Below are 13814 nucleotides of genomic sequence, written 5' to 3' on the forward strand. Positions count from 1 at the left end.
GGACACTTAAGTCATGGTGTCTCAGGAGCTCACAATTCCACGTTCTAGACTCTATATCTTTCTCAAGAGGCCCCAGTGGCAAACAGCTTTAGAAGAGTCTTGAGACAGAATATGCCAGAAACAACTGAGCCCAGTCTAGTCTACCCCAAAGAGCAACAGTGCTTGAGGTCGACCTTTGGGACGATGGCAATTGAAGCCCTTTGACAATGGAAAGTTTTTTCTTGGGGGCAGTCTGAAGGCATCACAGTTGCAAATTCTGGCCTGTGGTATTAAAACTGGCAGGAATTCCAAATGGAAAGAGTCAACTTCCATTTTGGAGACCAAGTCCTCAGATTTAGTTTTTCTCTCAACCCTATATACCCAGGGGCCCCCAATCCACTGGAAATCATGATACAAAAACACTTCGTTCTCTATGGCTTTAGTTCTCCTCCTTTTTATATATCATACTTGTCTCTGTTAGACTGGACACATCTACTGAGGCGTCTCTAGAGTAAAGAAGCAGGGACTAGGCACAGGGTTCATTCCTAGGTGTTGACGGTGGTGATTTTTCATCCTCTGCTCTAACAAAGCAAGGACAGGTATTGATTTCATATTTCTTTAAACTGGTGGGTGAAACATAAACATATTCAAGAAAACTCTTGATGTTTAGTGTTTCTCTAATAAGAAAAGGAAAGGAAAAGGAATTTGGGGAATAGGAACGAGAGAGGGAGGGGACGGGGAGAGAAACACTACTTACGCCGTTTGCAGCCACATTTTTTTATTCTTTTGGGATCTGTGATGTCATCATGACAGGCCTTGCAGTAAAAAAATGCCCTGGAAAAAGAGAATGGAAAAACTGACACATTTCATAATCCACCCAAATGAAATGAGTACCACATTTCCTCCACGGTGGTGCCAAATTAATGAAACACGCCAGCATTAATTTCCTTTAATCTTTTGAAAGGTTTAGACATTTGCAGACGGAAATGTTTGTTGCAAGACCATTTATTTCAAACACAGGATTCTGTGATTTGAGTTAGTGTTCCTTTTCATAAACTTCCATTTGCAAAGGAACTGGGAAAAAAGTTGCTGATGTGACACACTGCGTCTGCTCACTCGTCTTTCATTTTTGAGAACAGCCTTTGTTGCTACTCGTGGGGACACGTGGGCAATGAGCCCTGGGCCCTTGGTGGGGAAGTTAAATACAACACCAAAAGTCCCACAGTCTGGTCAAATATATACTTGAGGGGCAGAAGTATGTCGTTTCTCGGTCAAATGAAAATATCAACCTTGTCACTGTGAAAGCACCTTTTCTGGACAGCCAAAGTGAGACAGAGTTGAGGAGGTCTGCAGAGAAGGAAAAACGAAAGCCACGAGTCAGTGGGTTCCTCTGTCAAACCCCCTCTGGAGTTTCATAGCTTATTTTACTCCAGTGCTGACTGGACCAATTCCCATGCTCTCCAGCCCTGAGAACATGCACTAAATGAGGGTTTCTTCTCACTGTGGCCTTGTCCTCCAGTTTCCTGGTCTGCATGTCAGGTGGGAGGAGTCAACAGGAGACTGTAGGGTGAGGGGGGATGAAGTCACCACCTTGACCCCCTGGGTTCCCTCCTGGCCAGGTCCATGAAATGGCACATGACAGCCTCTCTCTCCAGTTCCTGATAGCCCTCCTTCCCCTTGACCCTACAGATCTAAGGTGAAGGTGGCTCCCTTTCTTGCTAGCTCTGGAGTGTTTGGCCATCCCTTATTAGATCCCTATCTGCCCATAACTTCACACATTCTCTTCATAAAACTCTCCTCCTTTTTCCCATTTAAGTGTGTCATCTGTTTCTTGCCAGGACAAGAAACAGCACCCACATTTACATATTCATCTCCAATTCACACTTATCCCCAGAACTCCAGACTCTAAGATCCAACTGCCTTTATGATATCACTGTGTATATGTTTAGTACACATCTCCTACCTAACATAGCCCAGATAGAATGCTTAACTTTCTACTATCCAAAACTTGCTCCTTCTCTAGTGTCCCTCATCTTGGTTAATATCAATACAATTTAAGCCCTGACTCTAGCCTTCATCCTTCATTCCTCTTTTTTCCCTCACTTCTACCCAATTCACTGGGGGGTTCTGCACACTCTCCAAAATATAGTCTGAATGGGACCCACTTCTCTCCACCTCCACTCAGTGGTCAGTCCAAGCTGCCATCATCTCTCACCTAAACTGTGTAATAGGCGCTGAGTCTCTCACCTCTTCTCCTGCCCCATTCCTCTCATTCTCTACAATGCAGGAAGAATGACCTTTTCAAAACATACATCAGATCAGCTTAAAGCTGTCAATGATTTCCATTTTATAACAGATCCAACCTTTTTATAAAGTGCTTTAGGAGCCAGCCTCTGCCTCTCTCTCTAACCTCATCTCACACCACTCTCTCCAAATCTATTCCCTAGCCACAGTTTCCTTCTTGGGGTTCCTACCCACAATGAACTTCTTCGCAGCCCATCTCCTCTTCCTATCTGATCCCTGCCTGATGGATTATTTAGCTTCATCTCAATCTCTGCTCAAATACCATCCCCTCTGAGCAGCTTTCACTTATATCCAACCCAAATCAGTGACTCAGTTGCATTAATTCTTTTACCATTAATTTAAAAAAAAAAAAACTCTCTTTCCTGCCTAGAATATGAGCCCTGTGAGAGCTGGGACTTCTCCCATTGTTCACCACTGTTTCCCTGGTGCCTTGTGTAGAACCTTCTAAATGTAAATGACTTACCCATATTTGGCGGGCGAATGAATGAGTGAGTTTGAGACTGCTTCCCAGTATTGTTAGGTCTGCCAATTTTTCAGGAGAAACAAGTAATAAGGATTTTTATATAAAAGCTCGTAACTTTTTTCACCTTGGCAACTCATTTATTTTTAAAAATTGTGACTCAAAAGAATCATATGTGCAAGCCAAATTGAGTCACTGAGCCACCGTTTTGTGACTCCTATATTAAAGTCTATGTTCCAACGTTATTTTAAAAGGAAAATATTTGGTGGCAAGGAGGAAAGAGCAAGTACCCAAATGTCCATCCTCAAGTGACCTTCTTAAGACTGCAGTGGGATGATTTCACTCCTCATTTTCTAAAACACTGCATCTGAAGCTTTCTATGAGCCAGAATTCATTAACTTCTTTTGTTGCTTTTTTGCAGTGGAGGGTGCAAACTCGATACTAGATCATCATAATCTACTTTTCCATTTTTACAAAACTTGTTTAGTTTCATTCAAATCTCCAATGTCCTTTCTGTGGTTTTCTGCAGTCTTCATCTATTTGAAATCCCCTAACTGACAGCATTTGCTTTGACACATCACACACCATGGAAAATTACAGGCTGGTGTTGTAGCTGATTGTGTCAGCATGTATTTGTGAATACCATAAAGCACTGAAATGAGACATATTGCACTCCCTAATATAGGAGGTAATTTGTTTTTTGGACGGCCTGGTATTTGTGACATTCATTAGTGAGAGATGCAATAGGAAATAGAATTACACAAATGGGAGTTTCATGTTATATTTGCTATCTGGGAGGTATACGTGATATATGGTGCTCCCGTGCTCCCCAGCCTCCTGTACTTGGTGCTGAGATGCTGTTTCAAGCTTTTGTGTCTCACAGTCTGGACAAGGGCACAAGCTTCTTCTCCAGGAGACCTGATTGGAGCACAGGGAGAGGGAAGGTTCAGTCCCATTCATCCTAATTTCCCTTCTCAGGTGTACCCAGTTCTCAGGATACTCTTGAACAATAGGGAGATTCCGCGAACTGAGTAGGGAGGTATTTTTCCCCTACAATTGAATCATGGCAATCTTTCCCCAATTTGCAGAAATAAATTTAAGTTATTAGAGAGCTCAGTTTAAGAATTCCTTTTTCTTCCACCAGCCCATATTTTCTTTTTCCCGAAAGCTTCTGTAGCCAGTATGGCTTAGTTTGCTAGAGTGGGTGGGGAGGAAGAGGACCCTAAGTATCCATGCTCACATGTCATTGTTCTGTGCTCAGCGTGTCAGGCTCAACCTAGGCAAATAATTAAGAGTGCAAGCTCTGGAACCGAACTTCCTGGCTTTATTCCTCACTAGCAGTATGGCTTTGGGCAAGTTAGTTAGCCAAGTTGTGCCTCAGTTTCCTTATATGTAAAGTGGGAAAGAGTAATGCTACCTATCTCATGGGGTTGCTGTGAGATTTTAACAAGTTTTAGATACAGAGAACCTAGTACCTAAAATAGTGCTGGGGTGTAATAAACCCTCCTTTGTAAGAATGTGGTAGTATTATTAAATTTGGTAGAAAGAGAGTGGGTTTTAGAAAAGGAAAGACCAGTTCCATCCTGGGCCCTGCCACTTACTTATGTGCCTCATGGCCTTGGACAAATCACTTATCTCAGTTTTACAGATGAGGAAACCAAAGCTCTGAGTGTTTAAGAAGACTTACCTTCCAGGGTTATTTTGAAGAGCAGCAATAAAGAATGTAGCACACCTAGTACAGGCCTGGCTTTGACGAGGAACTCATTCAGTGAAGACCATAGGCTTATATAAATAATGATAGACCTTCACAATTAATAATGTACTTAAAATATTTTATGGAATATTACTCTTGAGCTGAATGACCTGTCTGAACATTTGCATCGCATTTTCTGCTAGTAAATTTCTCCAAGTTCATAGGCTAGAATCAAATACAACAATATTCCATGTTGTGCTGGAAAGGACCTGGTGAATTCCTAGGCTGCTTAAACAGGTTTAAGGATACGAATAAAAATGTCATGAAACATGCAGGCCAATGAAATCCTGTGCTGTACTTAGAGTGGCTTAACAATTGAAGCTGACAAGTTCAGCCACTTACCTAGTAGGCCACAAATAGAAATAGAGCCAGTTTCATATTCCATCTGAAATTAATCCCAATCTTTTGAAATTCTATTTGGCAGGGACAGTAGAAAACTGATAATTCTCAAGTAAATTTCCCAGATAATACTAAGTAAAGAGTACTAGACAAAGAGCCAATTGTCTTGTTATGTTGTTCTGGGTCATCAGGAATCAGGATGACCTTGAGCAGTCATTCAGCTCTCTGAGCCCCCATATTCTCCCTCATAAAATGAATGAGCAGGTAACTAGGCTTCTTAGTTCTAAAATTTTATTATTCTCATTTAAAGATGTGGAATTGACTACATGAACAGGAGTCCGTAGAAGTTTTTCTTACACCAATTGATGGCCATAGACATGTTAAGGAGTTTTGGGGTTATGGAAGCCTGCCTACTTCCGTGGGTCAAGATGTCTATGGCTGGGCCAGAAAGAAAGTCAGTTGAAAATAAACTCTTACCTTTTAACTTCTTTGGCATCACTTGCGATGAAAAATCCTAAAGTACCTTCTTGGATCTTAAGATGGTTTCCAGGATTAATTAATATACTGCTCAGTGAACAAAAACAAACAGAGAAGATACATTTGTGAGGTCATGTTCTGAATAAAACCTTGAAGGCTACACCATACTGTTGTGTTTATAGGGGGCCCACTAGTCTAGAGCTTTCCCCAAAGATTTTGTCCAGAGCCCAATGCCCACTGCCCCATACATTTAGTTGGATAATGCCATCATTAAGCACTACTGCTTACTTCCCAGGTTGGGATGCTCCCAGTTGAGGAAATCAAAGCAAATCAAAGTTTTAGGGCCTGGGTTTATATAATGGGGCAGTCTAGCTGCCATCATGGGCATATGATTTGAAGCAAAGTCCATCAGAATACATTCCTTTTGAAACTGCTATTGGTGGTCAACACAGAAGCATTATTGGCCTGATGAAACTATTGCTACAACAATTTTCCATTAAATGACAGAGCATTAATGGGACCCCTATATGTATACATAAACATACATGTAAACACACCACATATTACCGCGGGGAATGGTACAAGACACCCGTAACCAATGCAGAAGCAAACTGAACGTCTTCATGACATTGCTAAGGACATGGAAATTGATTCCATGTACAGCCTTTATAGGAAGAATTGGATTTACCCAAACAGTTTTTTTTTTTTTTTTTAAGTTAGCAGTTGGATATACTTAACGATTCCAGTCTGCTGTTTATAAAAACTTACAGGGTGTTTGAATAAGATGTGTGTCTAGCATGTCCTAATTGAGGCAAATTGAGAAAACAAATGCAAACCACCCCTTAAAAAAACTTGCCCTGCAGAGAAGTGGGAATCTAAATATACATTGTCCTATTTCAAAGTGGCGTAAATAGATTAGCTGGCCAAGATGTGTTTGGACTGACAGAAGAGATAAATGTATCCTAATCTAATAAATGGATGAAACAAACAACTTTAATTTTCTGCGGATCAAAAGCAGAATACAAGATTGTCTGATGCACAGACTGAGAAGATACTTCAGGCTTAATGGATACTGAATTTAGGGACTCTGAATGAAGCAACAGAAACAACAGAGGTACTCCTTGTTCTGAAAAGATGTTACTTAATAAGGTAATAGATATTTGGAATCAGTCTAAAGGAAGTTTTCAGCTGCCCCAAACAATCAAAATATAGAGGATGGTAATTAACACATAATTTTTTTTTTTTAGGTAAACCATTTCAGAAAAGTGTTGCGGTCAGTGAAGTGATATGTCTGTAGTCATACAGGAAGGACACAGGTGAACCTTTGTTCACCTTGTTGGGAGACCTCTGAGCAGATCATTATTGCAAAATAATTGTCTGTGGTCACAAGAACATCCACCATTACTTATAACAAGACCTGACAGGAGGAAACTGTACTTGTGTCATGGCTATTACTAACACTCAATAATATCAAAAGGCTATGAAGATTTAACTGTTCAGCCCTACAACCACAGGCAGCAATGAGATTCCTCCCAAATCAGAGAGCAGCAGTCCACACTAATAGCATGGCCTGCACTGAGCAGCGGCTCTCCATAAGCACCTCCTAATGACCCCTCCGCCAACTCTTCACATGGGTATAATGAGCCCTCTGGCTTCATGCAATCACGAGGGCGAAGTGTCAGAGCTCATACAGTTTAGATAAATTTATCTTTCAAAGCCAATACAGTATGATGTTTTAGAAGGGCAGGATTCTAAATTTTGCACATTTTTTTTTTTTTTAACCTCCTTTCCTGCAAGGCAGTTTTAACATGCCCTGGCTCTGCAATCAGAATTTGGGTCCAAATTCCAATGCTACCCCTTAATAGCTGTTTGACTTTGGGCCAGTCACTAAATCTCCCTAGAACTCAACTTTCTTACCTACAAGAGGTGGATAATGGTAATAATAGTCTTTAGAGAATTGAGTGAGATGATGTATAGAAGGCTCAATGCATGTGAGTTATTGTTCCTTTTCTTAATTCTTGTAAAGAAAAGCCAAAGTGTATTTCATTTTCAACAAAGTTATCAGAGATTTTCTCTAGATGACCCCATGGAATATAACACAGGTTTCTTATCAAAATGCCTTGCCCATTAATGAGATGAAATTATAGAGTAAAGAACTGTACACTACAGAATAATGTATAAGGACTTACACAAAAAATTCCATGCACTCTGGAGCCTAAAGGAGCTAGTTCCTTAAAGTTATAAAAGCCCACATTTTGACATTATTCATATAAAAAATGCAAGAAAAAATTCTGAGTGGAAAAAAAATCCTATCATGATTTGAACAACAGAATTCAAAAGGAAAAATCTGACCCACATCCAAGTCTTGGTGACATATATGAACCAAACGAGCATCACATAGAATGCTGTTTCCTTTTTTCACATTATGTGCTTCATTATTCTTTATCAACAATGAACAAGAATTAGCCTACAATGAACATTTAGAATTGGCATTGTAGAGAGTGCAGGTTGAGATAATTTATTACAGCCTTTGAGCTTGCTTTAGTCCAGTTAGTGCAGTGGAGAAGAAAGATTTGGGGCTCTGATGTAAAGCACATTTGTGTTTCAGGTTTGCTGCTGATGTTGGTTAAGGGCTCAGGCACATGAATCAGGTCTCACCTCTTTGGGTCCTGGCTTTATAAATGCAGGTAAGCCTCACACTTCTCATCTATAAAATGGGTGAATAATTGCTAGTTTACAATGTCTCTAAGAGAGTTAAAGAATGTACCATGTGCAACATGACTGACACATAGAAGGTCTTAAATTCACAGTTGCTACTCTCAGTGAGTTAGGTGATTATAAAACTGAGAGGTGAATAAATGCTCACAGAACTATTACTCTCCACTTTGTCCTTGCTGCTAATAAATGACCCAGGAGGTGCCCTACTGTCATTGGAAGACTTTTCCACTGACTGCAAGGAAATCCAAAACATTTTATCCCTGCACAATATCTGGTGGTCAGCTAATTTAGACTGACTTTTGTCTGCATAGTGAAGTATCCACTATTCCTTAAATCTATGTCTGATTGTGTAAGGAACCAAAAGCATCTCTAATTGCCTCACAGATCATGTGGATTCCAGGATGCCCTCTTATTCCCTGTGAACAGGGGTGAGGGGGGTTAAACCATCCCCATGTGAGATGTGAGGCAGAACCATTTGCAGATACTGAGCTAAGGCTAAGGCAGCCTTCTGGGTGGGAATCTAAAGAATGGACCCAGCCCTTGAAGCAATGAAAGAAAGAAATCTAGATACATAAAGATGCTCTTGGTGCTGAAGCACCAGGAACTACATTACTGGTTTTATATATATATACTTATTTTAGACATTAAGTCTTCTATACACATTCCAAATTTAGAAAGTTTACATAAAATGCTAATCCCTCTCTTCTTCAAAATATAAAAAGACAAGGATTTTGGATAGTGGTGACTTTCTCCCCCTTTTGCCTACTATCTTTAGAATTTGTTATTGACCTTCTAATAGGAATACATAAATTTTTCCAAGGATCTCTGATCTCTTTAGGAGAGTATCCAATGTTAAGTTTGTTTTGTTCTAATGACTGCCAACAGTCTCTCTCCCTGTGCGCCACTCTAAATCAGTTCTCTGGCTCCAACTTTATGTAATTCACTAGTTTATCAGAGATAAACTTCAACATGTGTCATGTGAAGAATCATGAAAATCTCTAAGAGAAAAAACCCATATATCCATTAACAGAATTCCAACAAGGACATCTTGGCAGAGGTGGACTTTCCCTCATTTCAAGGACTATATAAATTATCCTTTCTTCTTTGACCTTACTGCTTTCAACAGAAAACATCCAGTGACAGCTGGAAGCACAGGGCTAATGTGGTCCCTTCTTCAAGTATACTTGCTGTCTCTGTTTCTTTTGCTCTCAGACTAGTTTTAAGTCTCGACTTATTCTGTGTTTACTCACCTCCTACATGAAGCAAATACGTATTTTCTGCAAGGAACCCACCGTTGAGTAGAAGGGTACAAAACATGATCACATTCTGTTTACCTTTGAGTTTTTTGGAGTAGCAGGCTTAGAGCATTGCATGCAACAGGCACATTTCAACTATTTGTTGAATGAATAAAAAAAATAAGTTTTTAAAACCTCGTCCCAGAAGTTTTCCTTCTTCACAAATAAGTGGAAAGGAGGTCACAGTTTTCTTTCAAAGAACAAGCTACAATTCTCATCAGTCAGGCTGATTAAAGGAGTGACCACACCTCTGCTAGGGCTAGGGGATTGGCCAATGAACTAGCAATCTCTCAGAGGCATTAAGTATGAATATGTAAATATCCCAATATGTAAACAGCATGCCACTTGTGAAGTTAGAGCAATTGATTTCAACATTGAAAGCAAACCTTCAAAGAGAAATATGGGTTCCTACACATAAAACACATCTACATGGAATTGGCTAACAGGGCTCAGTCCCATGGGGAAATGTCTCTATCAGGTCCCTCCATGAGAGCAGCACCATGTCTCAAGTTGTATCACACTTCATCGGGTATTTCTTGCTAAACACTGGGTCAGGTTGGAAGACTGCAGCTTGATGGAGGAAAGAAACGAATTCCTTTCTCCACCACTTGTGCATAACTGGGAGACATCTAGTTTTGTCTCCAATCATTGTAAACTTTACTTGTTTCCTGTTTCTGGAGACAGCCAATGATTGGTAATTCAACTGAAACAGATATTGTTTAAGGAAACGTCTATCCATTACAGGTAAATATGGTAGATATATATTTCTCTCCTCTCCCTTTCATTTTTGGTAGGTGTCATGTACCATTCCTCAGGCAATTTTTTAAAAAAAATAGCATGACTCATATGAGAACATAGTTTGTACTTGATAACATAGTAATTATATTTGTGTCTAGCAACCTAATGGGACTTCATTAACTAAAGCAAGCAAATAAGAACCATCTAGGGTTTCCGTTCATGCTATGCCCAGATGAATCATGCCATTGAGAAGAGGCTTCTTTGATCACACAAGTTCATATACAATGACTCTCAGTTGGAACTTTGTTTGAACCAATTGTGTCCCCTCTCAGGGAGTATGACTGCATTTGTAGTTTATAGGCCATGTGCAGGCACAGTTTGGAGAAACCCCACATCTCAAATCTTATCACCTTTCTGGAACTTTTCATTTTTTCTGGGCTTTAAAATACGTGCTGCTGGAGTCCCACACAACTAGACACACACACTGTTACTTTCGGATACCATTGGAGACACAGTTGTGTATTTCATGTGTCAGTATACTTAAGCCCAGTTCACTCACACACAGAACGATAAAGATTGCTCCCAGTTGGTCAGACTCAAATGACTGCCACTGTGGCCCACCAGAGATACTGGTGAGGACTTACTCAGCCTGCATCCATCTCGATAACTTTAGAAATGGCATTTTCAAATATATTTTGCACATACAAAAAATATTAGCCATATGGGATGGGGATGAAAGAGGTGATCTAGAAAGGATAATGCTGGATATTTGGTTCTGGGAGCAAGCCAAATCATTTTCTGGTATACTTAAGACAAGTCATGCCTACATCACAACATGCCTTCACCACAAGATAAAAGGACTCAAAGGCCAAAAGCCAACAGCAGAGGTGCAACCACTGTGGACCTTTAAGATGCAAAGTGTTGCAGTAACTTCTCGCAGTTGGATCATATCAATAATGCCAAACTGACAGGAAGCCACCTCTATACACATGTACTCCAAAAATCACAGAAAAATCAGACTTTGGAAAGAGATACAGACAAATACACACACACACACACAATTACAAACACAAACACATGATAGTGATTACAATCGCGGACAAAAGTAACTTGAAAAGATGAACAAGTAGGCATCTCAATAGTATGTTTTCAACAATATTGTCTTAGAGAACACATTATTGAAAAGCTGTCCTGGAACTATTAACCCAAAAGTTTATTTTTAAATGCCCTTGATGATGATTTAGTCATGCTTCATGCAATGTAAAACAGCAGCAAAACAGGGTGAAATGACATGGTGAAATTGAGAAGCTTTGTATTAAGAAATATGCCCAAACACACTAGGAAAAAAAGAGCCATGAGTTTGTCTTAGTAAACAGTACCAACTCTGTAAATCAAGTGTGATAATCTGGCAATTTAATAGCAGTGTTCTAAGTCTATACTGAGCACTGCCTGATAAATAAAATATTCAGAATGTTATCACCAAAATAAATGTAAGGAAAAATAGAAGTGTAAGGGCTTGGTCTCTGCTTTGTGGATAAAAGGACATGAACTCTGCTCTATAGACAAGAAACTCAACACAGGGAGGAGGAGGTCACCGGGAATGTGGATGTAGTATGTAGACAAAATGGCGCCAGAGTCCAATGGACACCAAGACACATCAGGACAATACAGAAACAGACACAAAGGGCTGGAGAGAAGCATCCTCCTGTTCAACTTTAATAGTATTTGTTCCCATTATTGGTGCCATGACTGAAAACAGGAGTGTGCCTTTCTTTTTTTAGGTTTCCTGCAAAGAAGTTAGTGCGTCATCCAAAAGAACCAACAAATCAAACAGGAACAGAAATAGGCTACTTCCAATTTATGTACTCTAGTTGGAGAGGGGTGTATATATATGTATATATATACACACACACATATATATAATATATATACACTAGACAAGGGAATGAGATTATATATACATATATATAATCTCTCTCTTCTTGAATTCTTGGCAAATGGTTAGTCCTGTGGTTAGGAGTGAAGATAGAGGGTGGAGGTTGGAAGAAAAGTTAACGAAGAGTGCATACCGCTTTCGGCTTCTGCAAAACGACAAGAAAAGAATTTAAAATCAAACAATTTGATAATAAATTGACTGACACCAAAAGGAAAGAAGGAATAAAACCTTTGTTTCAAATCACTTGAAGGATGCATGTGAAAACAAGGTTTTTCGGCAAAGCATGAAAACAGTATCATGGGGTGAAACCAACAACAAAGAAGGTAGTTAAACACAGGTTAAGGAAGGTGGGAAGGAGAAGCAGGTCCTTTGAATTTTCACACCCAGTCAGTTAGAAAATGTGAGAGGCAAAGAAGTGGGAGATTTTAAATAAAGAAGAACATTAAAAGTATTATCTCAGGGAAGATTAAAAAAAATTGTTTATCTTTAACATGGATATTGTGTTTGATAAGTCCTGTGTTTTCTCAGAGGCATGATCCACATTCCCTCAAACACACCTTTTTCCACAAGAACCAATGTGCTTCCACACTGAGACCAAGCCACATTTGAGAATTAAAACTGGCAACTGCACAAAGAAAGCCCAAACAAAGCCAAACAAGTCCTTTTTGCCCTTTTCTGAAAAAAAAAAAAAATATATATATATATATATATATACTAAAAATTATATCTATAAATATGGCTTTGTTGAAAACATTTCAGAAGTGTGACTCAATTGAAGGGCCTATCCAAGAAAAGTTTCGTCTTCAGGGAGTGCTCTGAGTTAATTTCTTAGAAGAGTGACGTTGCGTTCACGATGAACCATTAATAGCCTTTCGCTCTTTTTGTCTCCTTGGGACCAAAAGGCAATGAATGAGAGACAACTGCTCAAGGTTCAGGGTGCAATCTCCTGCAGTCAGATTATTCCAGAATGGTAAAAACACTATTCAGCATCAACGTCACCCACATCATGATCTTTTTGTTTGAAAGATGCACAAAAGTAAATAGAGAACATTGAATTACACCAAGATTTGCTGACTTGGCAACACGGAGAATATCATTTGCAAAAATCCAGGATACAAACAGTTCCCCTACACAGGTACAAGTGAGTATTGGCAAAAACATGGGTAAACAGTAATCCCAGAAAATTCCACCTCATCTGCTGAACAACAAATAACCAGGACTCTCAGTTTTTGCAAACAATATTCTTCACTTTGCCAACATGAAAAAGAAAATATTTATCTACCTACATACTTGTTAACTGCTACAGCCATGTTCTACATATGGCCACCAAATCTACCATTTTTTCTTCCTTTTGGTTGATTTGGGTTTTCAAAATAGCTTAACATTTGATCAGATTGACTTTGTGAGCAATCTGATCTGGTAGTTAACGTAACAGAAAACATTGGATTGATCTGTTTACAATCCAGTGTTTTCTTTTCTTCTGTTTTGCCTTGTCATAGACACAGACTGTACATTTGAAAGTCTGGCTATATTGGGTTATTCACCCAGATAAGGAAAACTCCTTAGATGATGATAAAAGGAAACGTCTAGTCTTCCCCTGTACTCTGCTCAGGTATTAAGGTATTTGTTGGGGGGATCTGCACTCTACATTTGGGCATCTGCAGGATCAAAAAAATGAACTATAAGGAATAGACTATGGGTGTCATTTCACAGAACAAAAGCTTGAGCATTTCTCAATGAGCTCTCTTTCTTCCAAAACTATTGACAAGAATTGGGGAGCAAAAAAATCATCTCTATTTTATCTGTAACGCGTAC

The 13814-nt window shown here is 39.4% G+C and overlaps 1 protein-coding gene across 11 annotated transcripts in view; it reads right to left on the bottom strand.

Annotated features, from left to right (window-relative positions):
- KCNMA1 (potassium calcium-activated channel subfamily M alpha 1) overlaps positions 1 to 13814 on the bottom strand; it is a 781341-nt gene that overhangs the window by 139355 nt on the left and 628172 nt on the right. For 10 of the 11 annotated variants that reach the window (XM_033209826.1, XM_033209813.1, XM_033209812.1 and 7 more), the window contains exons 17-18: positions 5313 to 5399; positions 737 to 813 (exon numbers count right to left, since the gene is read on the bottom strand). In XM_033209826.1, the coding sequence (XP_033065717.1) occupies positions 737 to 813; positions 5313 to 5399 (164 nt within the window). Of the gene's footprint in view, positions 1 to 736; positions 814 to 968; positions 1327 to 5312; positions 5400 to 13814 lie in introns of those variants that run through there. The other variant, XM_033209819.1, reaches the window with a different exon arrangement.

This window comes from Trachypithecus francoisi, unplaced genomic scaffold, assembly GCF_009764315.1.
Source record: "Trachypithecus francoisi isolate TF-2019V2 unplaced genomic scaffold, Tfra_2.0 Lachesis_group9, whole genome shotgun sequence".
Lineage (NCBI taxonomy): Eukaryota > Metazoa > Chordata > Mammalia > Primates > Cercopithecidae > Trachypithecus > Trachypithecus francoisi.